The sequence below is a fragment of the Aulonocara stuartgranti genome (genome assembly GCF_965226115.1).
Source record: "Aulonocara stuartgranti genome assembly, chromosome: 20".
NCBI classification, from domain to species: domain Eukaryota; kingdom Metazoa; phylum Chordata; class Actinopteri; order Cichliformes; family Cichlidae; genus Aulonocara; species Aulonocara stuartgranti.
Genome location: NC_138956.1, coordinates 19,666,056 through 19,685,771, shown reverse-complemented (window position 1 = coordinate 19,685,771; position 19,716 = coordinate 19,666,056). Strand labels below are relative to the sequence as shown.

The following is a 19,716-nucleotide window of genomic DNA, read 5'->3' as shown; positions in this document are numbered from 1 at the left end:
CTTAGCTTGACCATTTTCTTTTTGTTGAACACTTGGCATATCTCAGAACGGTGTGCAGGGAGTCTCTAAAACATCTGAGAAAGCTAGAGTTTTTAAAAACTCTACAGCAGATGAACAGTATCTGAAAGTCAAAAACTGGAAAAGATCCAGCAAAGACCTGACACAGGACCTGAGAGATGCATCCAATCTGTTGTTCACTGAAGACTCATTAGAAGTTGTCTCAGAGGAAAAGTGGCTTTCATGGCATGGGATACCATCGAGTATCATGAAAGTTTCTCTGTGCAGGCAAAATTGAATTTTAGAGTGCCGAGGGCCGAAGACCTCTCCCTTCAGTCATTTATGAGCAGTCTGTACTCAGTCAGGCACACAGGGCTCTATTCCACATCCTAAGTATGAGCTCTTGGCTTCTGGCAGAAAGTAGAGTCCTAAAATGTGGCTGAATAGCATTAACGTTTCATTTGTCCCTACACCAATTAAGCTTTTACATCAGAGCTTTGTGTAGCACAGGGGTTTTCTGTGGAGTATTGGTTGCTTTTAAGCTGCTTGGTTTGTCATTATCGATCCACTTCTATTTGGTATTTCTTTAGTCTTTCTTTTAATGTTTATTGGCTCTTTTAAAAAGCAGTTTCTGTGACAGCACTTTACACATTTCTGTAAAATTTGTCTTAGGGGACAATAAAGTATACTGTACCGTATCAAGAAGCCATTAATAAGAAGGAAACTGATAGAAATGGCAAACCAGAGGCAACAGGACTTATGTAGAGATTAATCAAATTTGATATTTTTATTTAACATGTTGCCATTATGTAACGATATGGCCCAGAGATGAGCTTTGAATGTTGTTCAAGAACCCTTGAGAACTATTTGTGAAGACACTTACAGAAGTTACAGGAAAGTGTTCCTAAAAGAGAGTTCAGCCTGTGTAAAGATTAAAGGTGGTCAAACACTGAATTTCAAGCTCGTTGGGACTGTGGAAACTGGAGTTTGCTTGTTTGTCTTATTTTATTTTCCCAGGTCTTGATAGATCTTTGCACCTAGTTCATCAGCAATGAATGAAGCAATGAGGTCTGTTTCAAGACTAAGGGAGAACAAAATCTTTGTCTCTGATGTCTGTGAGCTGAGTTCTGCAGCTAACAATGTCCAGCAGAATGCAGTTCTGTCAGAGGAGTGCTGCAGCCTCAGCTGCGCGGGGACTGAGAGGAGCGTGTCGTCGCTGCTGGCTCTGGCTCTTTAAATACTGGCTGCCTCCGGCACTTCGCGGCCGGCCGAGGGGGGAGCCCAGCCCCGGTGGGCCGGTTGCAGCTCTCCTGGGCTCCTGCAGGAGGCACTGCAGCGGGGTTTCTGTCCGTGGTGCTGGAGAGTCGGCAGTCTCTGTCCGGGGTGCTGAACGGCTCGGTTTGCTGCTGCCGCCTCGCAGACTCGGCCCCCTGTGTCCGGCTTGGCTCCGCACTTCTTTCGGGCTCGTAGTCGTTGGAGCGTTACCGGAACGTCCTTCTGCCCGGAGATGTGTCTGCGAGGGGGGAGGGGAGGGCAGTAGTCTGAGCGTAAGGTAAGGCCGAGCTGTGTCTGCGTGACAAAGAGCAGCGTATGCGTGGATGTTGTGAGGCCTCGGCTGCAGACTGTGACGCTGGATTTGGTGCCGAGCGGTGCGGATGAAGCGAGGACGTATTTAGGTTTCCATGTTTTTAACTCGTTTCCTTCCACGGAGAATCATTGGAGATCTGCCTTTTCATCCGATTATTATTATGGGCCGCTCGGCGTTTCCGGCGGTTCTTTGGCGGCCCCAGAAGTGAGAGCCCGAAACGGGAACAGCCCGTCCTCCGCCGGCCGCAGGCCTGGTGGTGCTCAGCCGATCGGCCTGTAGCTCATTCTGTGTTCTCATTTCTCTTTTTGTCAATTGCTGTCAACGTGAAAAAAAGCTTTCAGCAGGATGAGGTCACCTGAAACTTTAGTCATCCTGAAATCCCGATCTGTCACGTCTACAGCTGACTGCTGTCGACTGCCTTCTAGGACGTAGCCTGCTTTACTTTGAGCTCCAAAATCACGAGCATTGATCAGAAAGTCCATCTGTTTACTGATGGAATATTTGAATAGTTAGACTGTACGCTCACACAACATGTCTGCATTGGATACTGTAAGTGTCAAAACGGGGCTCCCCCCTCACGAAATAATTTAGTCATACTTTTGAACTAATGGATATTTGTATTGTTCTTGCCGTCCAATGATTTTTAACTTTAGCCAAGAAAAGTGGCTCAATCTGCAACAAGACCGTTGAAATAATTCAAGCTCATCTTTCCAAAGCTAAATAGATAGCAGTAAATCATTACGTAAGAAATATATTTGTCTACATTTGATTTTGATGTTTTCTGATATGAGAATCAAAATACAGATTTTGGTCAAATCTGTTTGGATGTGGAATTCGCTCACTATATAAACATACAACACACAACAGCAACAGCTAATGTTTGGTGTTCCCAGTGACATGCTACATTGCTGTCTGAGCATGTACAGTATACTAGACCCATGTGCACCCACATATTTCTCCAAAATACACATTTTCTGGTACCTTTGGAAAGATTTTCTTTTAGAAAAGTAGAGTTTTCACATTTCTACCTCCATAAAATTGTGGGATTCACAAGAGAAAGATTAAAGATCTTTAGTTAGAATATAAGCAAGCAGCTTAATATAGTGTATAACATAGTTGTCCTACAACACTAGCTGACTGTAAGGTGGTGTTGTGTGTTTTGTGTGTTTTAGCCAGCAAAAATGAGTTCAAAGTTCAGACTCTGAGCCCGCGGTGGACCAGTACAGAACCAGTCAACCAGAGAGGACAAGCCTCAGTGACAATGTACCTATCTGTCTGCCTGCCTGTCTGTCTGTCTGACTGTCTGTCTACACTTCCTCACTTGTGAATGTTACTCATGTCCCTCTGTTACTTAGATGAGTCAAGACACTACAGAGACACGAACACGAACCCGCTCCAAAGGCATCCGGGGTCAGTATATACACACCCACACACACAAATAAAATTTCTAATACATTAAAAAAATGTTGAAATGAACGCTATAGTTTGCATAAAGCTCTTATCATTTTCACCATGACAAAGAGGGTGGAGTACTGAGAAAGCACTAACACACTTGCTTACCAGACCTTCCTACTTACAACAGTAGTCAAGACAGCTGTAGCTGTTGTAGATGAAATTCGTTTTTGGAGTGTTGCTTGGACGTATCTTTACTGTTGTAAATGGACTGATTCTTACATAGCACTTTTCTACTCTCCCGGAGCACTCAAAGCGCTTTATACAACATGTCACATTCACCCATTCATGCCCATTCACACAAGACCTTCTTCTATGCTTTTTAGAAAAAAAGAAGCTAACTAGCACATACATTCTCAAGTGAATGCATCAGAGAGCAACTTGGGGTTAGTATCGTGCATGCAGACTGGGGGCGACAGGGATCAAACCAAAAACCTTCCAATCAGCAGGTGACCTGCTCTACCACCTGAGCTACAGCCACCACATACCCTGTGGTCTACTCATAGGGTGCAGGCTTCCTATGGATGCTGGCATTGAACTGTGTGCTGATAATAAGCAGATGGTCACTTTTATCTCTTCTTCTTTTATCATTATCTTGTTTTTTTCATTTGCCTTGGCACACTCCTCAGAGCAGTTCTCAGCACTTACCAAACACATTTTAACAATTTTTCCTGTGCCATGCATGCTGAAGGATAGAACTCTCTCCAAACCATTATCATTTGTGACAAATGCTTGTTGTGCATTAGTATTTTAAATTATCATGTGTCATTAACCTGCATATAATCTTAAATATTGACACCGAAACAAAAAATTGGCATGCTATGTGTAAAAATATAATAGTACATCTCGTCACTCTGTGGGACAAGATGTCCTCTAATTCTCCAACTTACATTGTAATGGAGAAGATGCCATCTATCTCTTACAGTAAGCAAATCATGTCGACTATAAGCAGAGCTCACAAGATAATACGCTCAGAGTTTTCACTTCAGTTAAAGCCAAATTATTGTTATATCAGTATCTAACATGTCTTCCTGTTTCATCAGAACTGGTGGCACAAGAAATGAAGCAAGACTTAAGGTAAACGAGTTTATAACTCAGCATAAAAAGTTATAAATTATATATATATATATATATATATATATATATATATATATATATATATATATATATATATATATATATATATATATATAATGTGTGTAAAAAAATTGTATTTCTTTTGACTTGATGTGTGTCAGTAGCAGTTGTCCCACTCCTGGATGTGATGGTAAAGGCCATGTCAGTGGAAGGTACTCACGACACAGGAGGTAAGATTGTTAAATATATATAAGAAATCAGTCAGTCATCATAAAAGAGTGTATGCTGCCTAGTACATAGTGTGTATATGAAAGCTTAGGTGTAACAAATCAGTGACAGGCTCTGGTGCCATGTTTTTGGTCCTTACCCCTAGGACATGCCGAGCAAAAAAAACCCCTCTCTCTCAGTCTTGCACCCTCTCCTCTCTCTCTCTCTCTCTCTCTCTCTCTCTCTCTCTCTCTCTCTCTCTCTCTCTCTCACACTCTCTCTCTCTCTCTCACACACACACACACACACACACACACACACACACACACACACACACACACACACACAATGAATACAGTGAATAAATAGAATCATATAGTTATAATAGTAACTATCAGTAGCATCATTTCGGCTTCTCATCAGCACCATGGACAGCAACCCTAGTCAGAGGTTGGGGGTAACAGGCATATTTATTTAAGCTTATGCTATAAACTCATGCCATCTTCTTCAACTAGACAACCGTAAACCTAAACCAGGTTTAGCCATGCTGACGTAACTGTACCCTAATGTATATAACAATGGAAGAAATGAGGAAAACACACTGACCACAGGTCCTCATAGACTGGCTAGACAGGGTTATCATACCAAACAAGCACATTCATTTTAGAAAGCCCTTCTAGGTATGTTACACACACATATTACAGTATGAATGCATACATTCAATACATAAATGGTAACAATGCTTCAGTTCTTTACAAAAACACAAACTACATGTCACCAAGTCTTGGAACTCGTGCTGTCGTATTCTGTTCTTCTTATTTTGAGCTCCACTGTTTTGATTCAACTTGCCAAGCATATTTGATGATATTGCTGCACTGACAAACTATTGTTTTTCACTAACTGTATTACAAACTGTTGCAGAGCTGATGTCAGCAGGTTCATGTGCATTTTCCACAAAATGACAGAGAGCAAGGTGAAAAAATGCAAGTAAAATCCCAATTTTAAAAAAAAATTGGCACACTGTGTAAGAGGAAAATAAAAGAAGGCAATGATTTGTAGAGCTCATATATTCATATTTTATTCATAATACAATATAGAAAACAAATGTTTAAACGTTACTATTTCATGAAAAATATAACCTCATTTTGAATTTCGATGTCAGCAACGCATCTTAAAAACACTGGAAGAGCACAACAAAAGGCTGGAAAAGTAAGTGGTACTAAAAAAGAAACACCTAGAGGAACATTTTGCAACCAATTAGGTTACTTGGCAGCAGGTCAGTAACATTACTTACTGTGAAAACAGCATCTTAGCGAGGCAGTGCTTCTCAGAAGTAAAAATAGGCAAAGTTCATCATTCAGGAAAAAAAATGCAAATTGTGGAAAAATCTTAGAATAACACCAAAGTGGGCAAAATGGAGGCTCATCCGATCTGTGAAGACTATGCTCTGTCAGTGCGCCCCAGGGTGGCTGTGGCTACAATGTAGCTTGCCATCACCAGTGTGTGAATGTGTGTGTGAATGGGTGGATGACTGGATATGTAAAGCGCTTTGGAGTCCTTAGGGACTAGTAAAGCGCTATATAAATACAGGCCATTTACCATTTACCATTTAGCCTTCACAAGATGAGGAACGATTTTAAAAAGCCCCATGTTTTACTTGTTTTACTTAGACAGAGAATCACACACCCACAGAGAAACTCAAACCCTGGGTCTGAGGCCCTGTGACTAGGGATGGGTATCGAAAACCAGTTCTTGTTGAGAACCGGTTCCCACTGTTTCAATTCCTTGGAATTGTTTGCCAGTTTTGCAAACGATTCCCTTATCGATTCCAGTCGCCCCGAATGACGTCACCACGTTGCAGAGCGTCATTTACCTGGCAGGAAACACGGCGCCTAACGCTCAAAAGTTTGATTATATTTTATGAGAACGGATGACAACAGGGCAACTTGCAATACTTGAAAAGTAGATATTTAATTTAAGGGAGGAAACACTACGAATACGCGATCTGCCTTATTACAAAACCTGCCATTACTGTGCATTTAGGTTACCATGATGAGAGAGACAGAGTCTGGCTGGCTCAGATGCTGGCAGTTCTCACTGCTGTCTACCGGTAGCGTCTCCTTTCAGGCCAGGATAGACGAATGTCACCAAGCAGTGACTAAGGTTGTGGTCAAAGGCTTGCACTCATTTGCCAGCAGATGCCCCCGATTTTCAGTAAGTGAATGTGTTTAATTGTAGGCAGGGACATTACTGGATATTCTTGGGTAATTGCTACTGAATCATTTATGTTGTACTTTGTTATTGCTACAGAAGAATATTTATTTTATTATTTTACATTTATAATTGTTTTTCCTGGGGACCCTGTGACACCCCATTGAAGAGCCGTAGGCTGTGGATCTCTTAAGATCTCACTGTTGGGTTGTAAGGCCATGTTACTCCTGAAGATATAGAGAAGATATAAAACAAAGTTCTAAGCTAATCAACCTTAGTGTTCTCCTTTTTTAAAAAGAATCGATAAAAGAATCGATAAAGAATCGAATCGTTAAAGAGTTGAAAATGGAATCAGAATCGTGAAAATCTTATCAATACCCATCCCTACCCGTGACCATTATTTGTATTTTTTCGCAATGTAGTCAGGATGACAAAAAGCCAGAGCTCTGTCTAGCCAAATATTCTGTCATGTGTTGCTGTGCTGAAGCCAGGTTTTGGCATCAACGTGCAAGATACAGGAGACAGGACGTGAAAGCCTTTAACTTTTATTATTTGTAACCTACAAGGAAGAGAGATAAACAGAGAGCCAGGTCAGAACTGAACCAGGACACGTAAAGCAGAGGACTACACAGGAGAAGCATGAGGGATGATGCAACAAGCAATACAGAGGGTTTAAATACAAAAAAGCAAATGGGCAAAGTGGAGACACCTGAAGAGCACAGCTGAACTGAATCTGACTAAATAGACAGGGGAAGCAAAACTGAACATAGTGTACTTTCAATTCATTTTTTTTTGTCACATTCACAGTATAACATGCAGCGAAATGCTTGCGTCTGAGCTGCGCACAGGCTGCAGACATCGCTCCAAAGGTGTGTGTAGCTTTACCACTATACCAACACAACAAGAGACAAGGAACTATCAAAATAAAACAGGAACTAACTGAGCAGGCAACAGATTCATATATAAACTAGACATGGCAACAGAAACACAGATTTGACATAGAAACAGAAAGGTAAACACTGAAACAAGACTGACTGACTGAGGACTAAACACAGACAAGGGCACAGGAGAAAAGGGAGGCAAAAATTCAAGGGACTCAAAACATAAACTGAATATACTTGACCTAAAACTAAAACTAACATTTTTAATTAAGAGTTTAGACAAAAAAAAAAAAAAAACAGGACTATGACAGAATTACTAAATGGTAAATGGCCTGTATTTATATAGCGCTTTACTAGTCCCTAAGGACCCCAAAGCGCTTTACATATCCAGTCATCCACCCATTCACACACACATTCACACACTGGTGATGGCAAGCTACATTGTAGCCACAGCCACCCTGGGGCGCACTGACAGAGGCGAGGCTGCCGGACACTGGCGCCACCAGGCCCTCTGACCACCACCAGTAGGCAACGGGTGAAGTGTCTTGCCCAAGGACACAACGACTGAGACTAGAAATATTATGATAAACAAAATTAGAAAGTCTTCACAGAACAAATCCCCAAATAAGTTCACTAAACACAAAACGCTGGGTCAATGACCTTGGAACTATGGCATAAACAAACATTAGCTCAAAACTATCACACTATCAAACATAAAGCGCTAGGGATTAAGCACCTTCTCTAACTTGTATTCACAATTAAAACCGAGTTAGAATTACGAATTAATCTAGCAAGCATGACTTTGGACTGCGAGAGGAAGCCAGAGTACCTGAAGGAAAAAACTTTGTTGCTAGTAGTATCTAGACTCTCCAGTGTTGCTCACACACCTCAATATAGTATGTGACAGAACACTAATTACTTGTTAGGTTTCTTTCTGACATTATACACATCAGTAACCATGTTTCTCTTTTCAGCATACTTGGTTGCCCAATTGTGAAGAAAAGGAAGCTGGAGGAGGCTGAGGCCGGGGAGAACCAGTCCGCTCCCAAGAGAAAGAATCAGTCTGCTAAACAGGCAGCAGATGGAGGGTTGACTGCAGACAGTGACACAGCAGAAGAGGAAGAGGAGGAGCAGAAAGAGAATGAAGGGGATGAAGAAAACAAGGACAAGAAGGCCAAAACAACAAGCAGGCCAGAGTCAATAAAACGTGAGTAAATCCAAACTAGAGCAGTTGCCTCCTTACCCGCCAAGCAAAACTGGCTCCTGTATACATAGTTATTTTAAGTATGTACAGTCAGGGAAAACAATTATTTGAACCCCTGCTGATTTTGTAACTTTTCCCACTACCAAAGAAATGGTCAGTCTATAATTTCAATGGCAGGTTTATTTGAACAATGAGAGACTTTACTTTATTGATTTATATAGTACTCTTCACAGGATAAAAACCACAAAGTGCTTCACAATAATATAAAACAGATAAACATAAAACAGTACAATCAAATATACAGCACAAATCTAATTAAAAACTAGTCTAAAGATGGAGGGAGAGAATTCCACAACCTTGGGGCCACCGCTCTGGTTTTAAAACGTGTTCGGGGGACTACCAACAGCCTTTGAAATCAATAAAGTAAAGTAAAGTAAAGTAAAGTAAAGTAAAGTAAAGTAAAGTAAGAGACAGAACAATAACCAAAAAATCCAGAAAAATGGATTTGAAAAAAGTTACAACTTAATTTGCATCTTCATGAAGGAAATAAATATTTGATCCCTTTGCAAAACGTGGTTTAGTACTTTGTAGCAAAATCTTTTTTGGTAACTGGAGAAGTCAGACGTGTCTTGTAGCTGGCCACAAGTTTTGCACACATCTCAGGGGGGATTTTGTCCCACTCCTCTTTGCAGATCCTCTCCAAGTCATTAATGTTTCATGGCTGATGTTTGGCAACTCTAACCTTCAGCTCCCTCCACAGATTTTCTGTGGGATTGGAGACTGACTAGGCCACTCCAAGACCTTAATATGCTTCGTCTTGAGCCAATCCTTTGTTGCCTTGGTCGTGTGTTTTGGATCATTGTCATGCTGGAATACTCACCCACGACCCATTTTCAATACCCTGGCTAAAGGAAGGTGGTTCTCACCCAAGATTTGATGGTACATGGCCCCATCCATCCTCCCTTTGATGTGATACAGTTGTTCTGTCCCCTTGGCAGAAAAACACCCTCAAAGCATGTTTCTACCTCCATGTTTGACGGTGGGGATAATATTCTTGGAGTCATTGACAGCATTCTTCCTCCTCCAAACATGGCAAGTTGAGTTGATGCCAAATAGCTCGGTTTTGGTCTCATTTGACCACAACACCTTCACCAAGTCCTCTTTTGAAACATTGAGATATTTCGTGACAAACTTCAAAGTTTGAGTAGTTCTGGCCTGATTCCTCACTGTTCTTATTCTCATAAACTCCACGAGGTGAGATCTTGTGTGGAGCTCCAGACCAAGGGAGACTGGCAGTTATTTTATCATTCTCCCATATGCGAATAATCGCGCCAACTGTTGTCACCTTCTCACCCAACTGCTTGGCAATGGTCTTGTAGTCCATTCCAGCCTTGTGTAGGTCCACAATCGTGTCCCTGACATCCATGGAAAACTCTGGTCTTGGCCATGGTGCAGAGTTTGGAATCTGGATCGATTGATTGCTTCTATGGACAGCTGTCTTTTATACAGGTAACGAGTTGAAAAGGCTCCAAATGTCAGCTTGTTACCTGTATAAAATATAAATGGGAGCCAGAAATCTTGCAGATTGATGGGGGATCAAATACTTATTTCCTAGTCAAAAGTTTGGACACACCTTCTCATTGAATGGTTTTTCAGATCTTTTATTGTTGTAATTTGTTATGGAATAATAAACTGTAAAGCCTCTGAAAATGGAGGGGCTGTGCATAAAAGTTCCTAAACAGATAGCGCAAGACCTTTGTTAACATCAATCTTGTTTGTGGTGTACAGACACAAAATTACAATTTCTGTCACTGTCAACTCTGATGTTACTCTGATGTGGGTGAAGTAGATCTTAAAATGTAATGCCTACTTACATAAAAGTAACATTGTAGACTTTGAAAAATATTGATAAAGGTACATGTAGTTGTAATTCCTTACTTCAACCTGAAACTGATCCGAGTTTCCATTTTGTAGTTGAAATATAGACACATTAAAGCATATGTAATCCAGTGTCACAGAAATGAGCTTTGTATAAAAACAAGGACATTAAAAAACATAATCAGTATTTCAGTGACTGTGACGAACAGAACCGTTTCAAGATAGCGGAGAGTTTGGCATGAGTGTAGACCAAAGCCAACTTCCAGAACAGTTGACTTTGGTCTACAGTTTGGTTTGCATGCTTCACTTCACTCTTGCTAAACAAATCACATCAAGTCACCTGCAAGATCAGTCACAATGCTTGTTTTTGTGAGATGACACAGACAAAACAATCTGTGGCAATGACATTTATCTGTACTTTGAACTCCACAGCAGAGGCCTCACAGGTGACAAAAGTAACAGCAGTGTGTCCTTCAGCTGACCTTGACATGAACAAACACATCAGTGCAAAGGCTGAGAACAAAACTGTGAGTGAGAAAGCTGGTGAGGAAGTAAAACCTGCTGATGACCTTCAGCAGGAGGAAACAGAGACAAAGGATGTGAAGGATGCTTGTCTGATGACAAAGAATCAGCCATCTGCGGAACCCGCAGAGCTAACAGGCATTCCTGATCTAAAAGAAACAAAGGAGGCGGAAGAAGCAGAAGAACAGGAAGAAAATGGACAGCAAAAAAGTCCTGAGAATATTGTAGAAGAGAGGGTAATAGAAAGACAAGTGATAAGCCAGAAAAACTCAGATCATCAGTATTCAAGTGGTGATTACGGCCATCTGGCCAAAGAGTCAAAGCAGCATAAGAGGGAAGCTGATGAAGAAGAGGTCGAAGAAGAGGAAGAAGAGGAAGAAGAGGAAGAAGAAGAAGAGGAGGATGGAACAGACAGGGAGGTCCTCCAAGAGGTTGACACTCCTTACACTTTGAGTCCACGCACTCAGGGATCTGAAACTGAGGTGTCACTCAGGGAAGAAAAGATCTGTACTCCCATGACTGAGGAAGAAGAGGATGAAGAACAGGAAGGGGAGAGAGAGGGGGAGGATCACAGACAAGAGAAGGAAGACAGTGAGATCCTGGGGGAGGAAGAGGAGGACCAAGACTCCAGTAAAGCCTCTCCAACAACAGTGGTTATAGAGGTCCGCTCTGAGGATGATGATGATGATGATGATGAAGATGAAGAGGAGGAAGAGGAGGAGGAGGAGGAAGAAGAGGAAGGAGAGGAGCAGGATCGTGTCTCAGAGGGCTCGGGAATAACAGACGACTCAGAGAACTGGGATATGACTCGGGGGAACCTGGGGCTGCTGGAGCAGGCTATTGCTCTGAAGGCGGAGGAAGTGAAGGAAGGCCAGGAGAGCCGGAGCTCCCTGGACTACCAACCATACACATCATCCAGCAAGAGCTCAGAGGCTGCTGCTGTAGCCCGCCGCACCACTCACTACAGCAAAGGTAAGAAACAGCAAAGTCAAATGTGAACGTGTTTGCATAGAAAGTAGGTGATCACTATCTAAATAAAATTCCAGAAAAAAAGGAAGTCAAGTGTCCAACGCCAGGGTGTGATGGGACGGGTCATGTGACTGGGCTGTATCCCCATCATCGCAGTCTGTCTGGATGTCCTCACAAAGACAGAATCCCTCCAGAGAGTAAGTATAGCTTACCATTAACTTCATTGACCAACATTCAAATGTGTGCACTTTGAATTATCACCATGATTAATAAATACTGACCAATAATGCTAACACACAAACCTGTTTCTAAAAAAGTGTCCCTAATATTGTAGGGTGTTTACCTTGCGATTTAAAGTGCCTTAAGGTGATTGGTGCTATATGACTGGCCAACACTGAATTGACTAGATAATAAAATCACCAAATTCTAGGTAGCATCCTGCAAATTTATATTTAGTAATGTTATTTCGGAATACAATATCATCATAGGTTTTCACAGATGGGTGAATCCCTATCTTTACTTTTGGGGTGCTTTTTTTCCCTGACCTGTATGTTTGTTTATTAGTTGTGAGGTGTTCCACAGCATTAGACGTCACATCCTCAGCATATTAAGTCAACTATTTTACATAGGCTTTTAACTTTTTTGGAATTCAGGTTGTAAATATTATTATTAACTCTACCAGCTTTACCATTACTCTTACTTCCACTACTGCTGTAAATTCTGTATCTTTGCCACTTGTCCTTTTCTAGCTCATACAGGTGTACACGTACATTACTACTGTTACTGCTGTGAAACCACCTAATGCAAGATAAATGCACTGACCTGAGTTTGCACTTGCTGTGTGTCTGTAGTCCTGGCCATGCATGAGAACGTCTTGAAGTGTCCTACTCCTGGCTGCACAGGCCAAGGCCATGTTAACAGCAACCGCAACACACATCGCAGGTTAATAAAGCACTCGATACACTCTGAACACTTTTTACAACAGTATATGAAACAGAAATTGACTGTCACTACTTCATAGAAAAGAACTTGTAAAAAGAGGCTTGTATTCTGATGGTTTTTTTTAAATAGTTTAGTGTTAAAGATCCTAGATCTGATTGCACACACACACACACACACACACACACATTTGCAAAATAATACTGCATAACATTTCATTGTGCTCACATCTGCTTACACTGCTTTCCCAGCAATTCAGTGAGTTTCTATTGATGAGCATTTTATTTCTTTAAATGCAATATCATTGGCATGCCTCCCCATCAGTCTGTCCGGCTGCCCCATTGCCGCAGCTGCTAAGCTGAACAAGAACCAGGACAAACAGGTTCATTTACAGGCTTCAGCCAGTGAACCCTCTTCCAATTCTGACAGAGTGCTCAGGTGAGACATGCAAGAAAAATTTTCAACTAATTGATTCATACAATGTTAAAGTATCAGTACCTAAATCAGGGCTCTTTTTTTAGGCCCATGTGTTTTGTCAAACAGCTGGAGATCCCTCAGTATGGCAGCTACCGGCCCAACACGGTGACCACTACACCTCGAGCAAACCTGGCCAAGGAGCTGGAGAAATACTCCAAGGTGTCTTTTGACTATGCAAGCTTTGATGGTCAGGTTTTTGGAAAGCGTACGCTCATTCCAAAGACACCTAGCACTGCTGAAACATCACCCAAAGCCTTCAAAAGTAAGACACAATTTCACTTTGCTTTTATTTCTTAACAACTTACAGGCTTTTTATAACCAATCCAATCCAACTTTATTTATATAGCACTTTAAAAACAACAAAGTTGACCAAAGTGCTTTCCAATAATAAAACAGAGACAGCAGTTAAAAAACATACATTAAGCAGACAAAGAAATAAATATAAATAACAATAAAATAAATACATAAATGAAAAAGAAGATAAAAATAAATCAGTATATATATTAAATATTAAAACATGAGTAAAATAGACAATAAGATATACAATGAATAAGATTAACAAAATAAAAAGATTAAGAGTGACCAACAGCTGACTAAAACTGACTACAAGCTGACTCTGGTACAACTCCTAAAAAGCCTTTGAAAAAAAGTGTATTTTTAAAAGTGATTTAAACATTTCAAGTGTTGGGGCCAGCCTAATATGGAGGGGCAGTTTATTCCATAATTTGGGTCCCCCCAGTGTTTCAGTCTCGGCATGGGGACAGCAAGGAGTGACTGGTCAGTTGATCTGGGAGACCTTTGTGGACTGTATTGGTGTAGAAGGTCTGACAGGTAAGAAGGAGCCAGGACATTTAAAACTTTAAAAGCAAACAATAAAATTTTTAAATGAATTCTAAAATGGACAGGCAACCAAGTGTAAAGAGGCAAGAACAGGGGTAATGTGCTCACGTTTGCATGTCCCTGTCAACAGACAAGCTGCAGCATTCTGGACCATTTGCAAGCGTGATAGTGAAGCCTGATCAACACCAATATAAAGTCCATTACAATAATCAAGCCGAGTGGTCACAAATGCATGTAAAACTCTCTCCTAGTCACAAAAAGAAATAAAAGGTTTTACTTTAGAGAGCTGCCTCAGCTGAAAAAAGCTTTTTCTCACCACTGCATTTACCTATTTGTCCATTTTAAGAGCTGTGTCAATTTTTACTCCAAGGTATCGTTATGGTTTTAACATAAACTCTCTATGGCACTGTTTGTGAACCGCATTCCCTCTGTGCAAATTGTTATTTGTTTGGTATCTTCTGATCAATTGCAGTGTTATAATACATCCATATTACAAGTAGATGAAGGCTTAAATGAGATATTTCAAATGACAAAGGCAATATTTATCTCCTTTAAAGATACCAAAGAAAAAAACTTGGTGAATCTGATAAGCATTAAGCACTTTCCTTCACTGTCTTATTCTTGAATATATTTTAGAACCAAGCACTCCTGCAATCTCCAAACAATTTAAACACAGAATAATACAAAAAGAAAAAGATTATGTAGTTAAGGCTGGAAATGATGACCCAAATTAAGGATGCATGATGGACCGAGCAGTGAAGGAAAGTCAGGTACAGGTTAACATCCAAAAAAGTTTTTTTATTCAACCCCAAAACAAACTCGGTTAAACTACACAGAAAAATCTAAATGTTGGGCCCATAAAAGAGGTCAAAGTAACAAAACTACACAAGCACTACAACAACTGAAACAAACTGACCTACCTAAACAGACAAGTGGAAACTTAAATAGTGGCTGATCAGCCCACAAAAACAAAAAAAGGGATAAAACACACAAAAACCCAACTGAGACTAACATAACAAATTCCATTTCCCCCCCATGATCCAGAATTGTGGTATGACCCAATTTGCAGTTCTCCATATAAGCTTGCTCTGCCCCTTTTCCACCTCTTAGCTCATCAACCAAGGGACCCCAGCAGCTGTCACTGAGGTAAAGAAAACAGAAGAAAGATTAAATCATACATACATAACAGTGTAAACTAAAATATCCTCACTTATTTTAAAATACAGTATTATGTGAGTATATAAATGAATTAATTCTAAACCAAAACCAATTCTTTATTACCCTGTAAATGAAATCCTATATCTAAAGGAAGAAAAATGTAAATGTAGTGTTATGTGTAAGCCTCTGTTGTAACATTGATGTTTGGTGGACATTACCACTGTGTGGCTGTAACTGCAGCCATCACAATGCAATACAGGTGACAGTGAATAAGTAAAAGTAACACATGATACAAAAGAAAACTAAGCTACAAAGTAAAACATTAAAACAATTAAAAGAAACCAAACACAGAAACAAGAAGACACACACCAAACATGAGAAGAGAGACAGATGGGGAAAAATTCTAATTCTGTTATACATTTACCCTCCTCACATCCATCAAGCACAAGGTAACCTATCAGTTGAACTGTGGGAGGAAGCCGAACTACCTGGAAGATGCCAGGCACAGGGAAAACGTGCAAACTCCACATATGAAGGCCTCATTTGGTTCCTGGTTTAGACCAGGAGTCTTTTTGCTGCGAGGTGACAGTGCTAACCATTCTATGTGAAATGGTCTTATTCACATTTTTTATACCACCTTTCAAACATAGCTAGGTTCTGCAAAGGGCTTTTATAATGTTTTCCATTCACACTCACATGCTAAAGAGGCAGAGCTGCCATGCGTGACACCTGTATCAGAAGCAACTTAAGGCGCAGTCCTGAGATTATAGGGGCAGAGAACCACCTGAGTTATATCCAAATGGAATATGTCATTCTACAATTATTCTGATCAATAAATGACATTATACCAAAAAACAATTTTTGTCAGTAACGTCTATAAATTTGTATTAATAACTGTATGTTTTTGTATAAAATGTTTTACTTTTTTAAATAATTTATACATAAAAGTTTGTTTTTTTCACTTGCCAAGCTCTGTATAAAATTGTATGAGGTTCTGCTATAACTAAAAGCAAACCTGAACTAGTACATATGTTGCACTCATATAGTCGTAGAATATGCAGTAATCTCCTCCCAATTTCATGTCTCAAGGAAATCATTTTGTTCCACTTGTACGCAGCTAAATTATTCCCCAAGGCATCCTCCCCCAGTCACAGCATGTCAGGAAGCTTTTCTATGAGCACCTTGTCCTCCAGCGGTTATGACTATAGCCAAGATGCAGAGGCAGCCCACATGGCAGCAACAGCTATTCTCAACCTGTCCACCCGCTGCTGGGAGAGACCAGAGACACTCAGCACCAAGACCAGGGAGCCCTGCACCAAGGTGATGCACAGTGAATTTCATTTAGACGCAAGCTTCTTTTTTAAAACTACGGTTTAAAATAGCCTAACAATGAACAGTGTATGAAACTCGTGCTCTTTGAGTTTGCAGTCACTACATTTGCACACTGTGTCCTCACTTAGGAGGCGGATATTGAGGTGGATGAGAATGGCACCTTGGACCTTAGCATGAAGAAGACCAAGCGGGAGGGAGTACAGTCTCCAGAGCCTTCATCTTCTTTGTCTTCTTCCTCTCAACATGTGGGAGCCATTGCATCTCAGGGCCAAACTCAGCAAGAGTGGGAAGGCCCACTTGACTTCACCAAAATGGGTGGTGTCAAAGAAGAAGACCACGAAGAGGTAAGTAGAGATCTACTGTAAATGAGGACAGCTAGAGAAAATGAAAGCGAATCAGAGCTGATTTGTTGGGAACCTACAGTTCTTAATAAATGTATTAGAGCACCTGCAATAAAAACAAGAAAAACACAAATACTTTAGAAATCTGTCAAGATTGAAGTCGTAAATTATTATTAGTGTCATATTAAACCATTAAAAATTTAATTTGGAACGCCAGTAAATATTTTCAATTTGACATCTTAATCAAAAAACAATAATGTACTTTACTGCTTTTTCTCCTTTCTTGAAAAATAATACATTAGAAAGTTCATTGATAACAGAAATAATTATATTTTAGCTTTAAATTGTTGGTTTGATTAAAGTGATGCACATGGTGGATTAACCATTACAGAACCATAAAAAATGATTTAGGGAACAAGTAGTACTGTTCAATTACCCTTACATTGGGTGGTGGTCTAATAAGGTGGCATGGTTTGTGGCTCAGCTGCAGGGGAGCGGTGAAGCTGCCCCACATATCTGTTCTCCATCACCTGGTCATGGCTCCCTACTTCAGTAGGATCCCTGGACCTAAGGGGAGAGGATCACTGAGCTGCAGAGAGAGTGGGCTGTAGAAATTATGCAGCGGACTGTCTTATAAGCTGTTTGCACAAATTAAAAAAAGACCTTCACACGCAGGAAGAACGTCCTGCCGGCCTGGGTCCTTGCTACAGTCACTTCTTTTCAGCCAGTGGAGGTGCTAACCCAGTTGCTGGCTGACCTGGTAGCTGTGCACCGGGAGCAGGCAGTGGTGCATCGCCATCTCCTAGATAAGCTGCGGGATCATTCCAAGCATGGGACAAGTGTAGTCGAATGTCTGGTTGCTTGGGCTGACTTTCACCTGAACATCACGAATAGGCCATAGTGCTGCTGCTCTCTTGCTCTTGACGAAGGCAGTCGCACTTTTTGTCACAGCTGCCGAGGCGAGCCGTGTGGAGTTAGAAGAAGGACCCAAGATGCAGGCAGTGGATAAGATGCCGGTGAGTTTATTTATACAGGGGTGAGAAGGCAAACAGGCAAGAGGGAAGACAAAACTAAAGACCTGAACTGGGAAAGCTAAATGACAAACCTGAGATGATACAAAAGGGGATGAGAGGCAGAGAGACGAGCTGGACACCGAATAACACAGACTGACACGGAGGAACACAGACGAACCGGCAACAGGCAGGAAAACACACAGGGCTTAAATACACACACCAGTAATCAGGGGGTGAGAGACAGGAGGGCAACACAGCTGGGAGGAATCTGGGCTGACGGGACAGGGGAAACGTAACCTGATCACACTCACATACGACACGGACCTTCACAATAAAACAGGAAACTCAGACACATGGAACCAGACAAGACATTGAACTAAACAGACAGATTTACAAACAGATGGGGTGACACCATAGACAGACAGATACAGACGCAGACTCAGAGGCAGACCGAATATAACACAGAACCTAAACAATCATCTAAAAAATGATAACAAACCAAAAGCGCTGGGTCACCGACCCAGGACCATGACAGTACCCCCCCTCAAGGGCTGGCTCCAGACAGCCCAGCAGAAACACAAAAACCGACCAAAACAAAACAGAAAAGGACCCGACCAGGGCGGACGGAGGGGGCCCAGGACGGAGGGACAGAGTCCAAAAAGGCCCAGATGGTCAAGTTCAGGAGGCCGACCATGCGAATGGCAGCGGGGCAGGTCTGGATGCCGGCCACGTGGTAGGCAGTGGCGTGGAAACAGTCCTGGGGGCCGACCGTGCGGACGGCAACAGCGGCGTGGAAACAGTTCTGGGGGCCGACCGTGCGGACGGCAACAGCGGCGTGGAAACAGTTCTGGGGGCCGACCGTGCGGACGGCAACAGCGGCGTGGAAACAAGTCCGGAGGCCGGCCACGCGGAAGGCAGTGGCGGCGTTCAGGAGGGCGTCCACGGTGGCGGAGATGCCCAACAAGCGGCCTGGCAGATGACCGACGATGTGGAGGTGGTAGTAAGGGACCTGAAGGCTGCGTGGCCCCTGCAGCCCCAGGCGAAGCAGAGGCTGGACCAGCAGAGGCTGGACCAGACGAGGCGGAAGCAGAGGCTGGACCAGACGAGGCGGAAGCAGAGGCTGGACCCGGCGATGCTGATGAGGATGAAGACACGGAGGCTGGACCCGGCGATGCTGATGAGGATGAAGACACGGAGGCTGGACCCGGCGAGGCTGATGAGGATGAAGACACGGAGGCTGGACCCGGCGAGGCTGATGAGGATGAAGACACGGAGGCTGGACCAGGCGAGGCTGATGAGGATGAAGACACGGAGGCTGGACCAGGCGAGGCTGATGAGGATGAAGACACAGAGGCTGGACCGGGCGAGGCTGAAGCAGAAGCGGAGGCTGGACCGGGCGAAGCAGCTGATGAGGATGCTGAAGCTGGGCTAGGCGAAGCAGCTGATGAGGATGCTGAAGCTGAAGCTGAGACTGCAGCGGGCGAGGGTGATGAGACTGCAGCTGGTGATGAGACTGCAGCTGATGGCTGGACGGGGTCCTCGGGCCCCCCAGCTGACGAGGCCGGACGCTGGACGGGCTCCTCGGGCCCCCCAGCAAAAACAGTCTCAGAACCAGTGGGCACCGGAGCCC

General features: G+C 42.3%; 1 protein-coding gene across 7 annotated transcripts in view; it reads left to right on the top strand.

The window, feature by feature from the left end:
* Positions 1–1,265: 1,265 nt before the first annotated feature.
* Positions 1,266–19,716, top strand: part of myt1a (myelin transcription factor 1a) — a 65,047-nt gene continuing 46,596 nt past the window's right edge. For 4 of the 7 annotated variants that reach the window (XM_082517608.1, XM_082517607.1, XM_082517606.1 and 1 more), the window contains exons 1-12: positions 1,266–1,549; positions 2,941–2,995; positions 4,081–4,114; positions 4,276–4,344; positions 8,388–8,620; positions 10,928–11,989; positions 12,064–12,183; positions 12,838–12,928; positions 13,250–13,363; positions 13,447–13,664; positions 16,518–16,720; positions 16,861–17,076. In XM_082517608.1, the coding sequence (XP_082373734.1) occupies positions 2,941–2,995; positions 4,081–4,114; positions 4,276–4,344; positions 8,388–8,620; positions 10,928–11,989; positions 12,064–12,183; positions 12,838–12,928; positions 13,250–13,363; positions 13,447–13,664; positions 16,518–16,720; positions 16,861–17,076 (2,415 nt within the window). In that variant the 5' untranslated portion in view covers positions 1,266–1,549. Of the gene's footprint in view, positions 1,550–2,771; positions 2,849–2,940; positions 2,996–4,080; positions 4,115–4,275; positions 4,345–8,387; positions 8,621–10,927; positions 11,990–12,063; positions 12,184–12,837; positions 12,929–13,249; positions 13,364–13,446; positions 13,665–16,517; positions 16,721–16,860; positions 17,077–19,716 lie in introns of those variants that run through there. The other 3 variants (XM_082517605.1, XM_082517609.1, XM_082517604.1) reach the window with 3 other exon arrangements.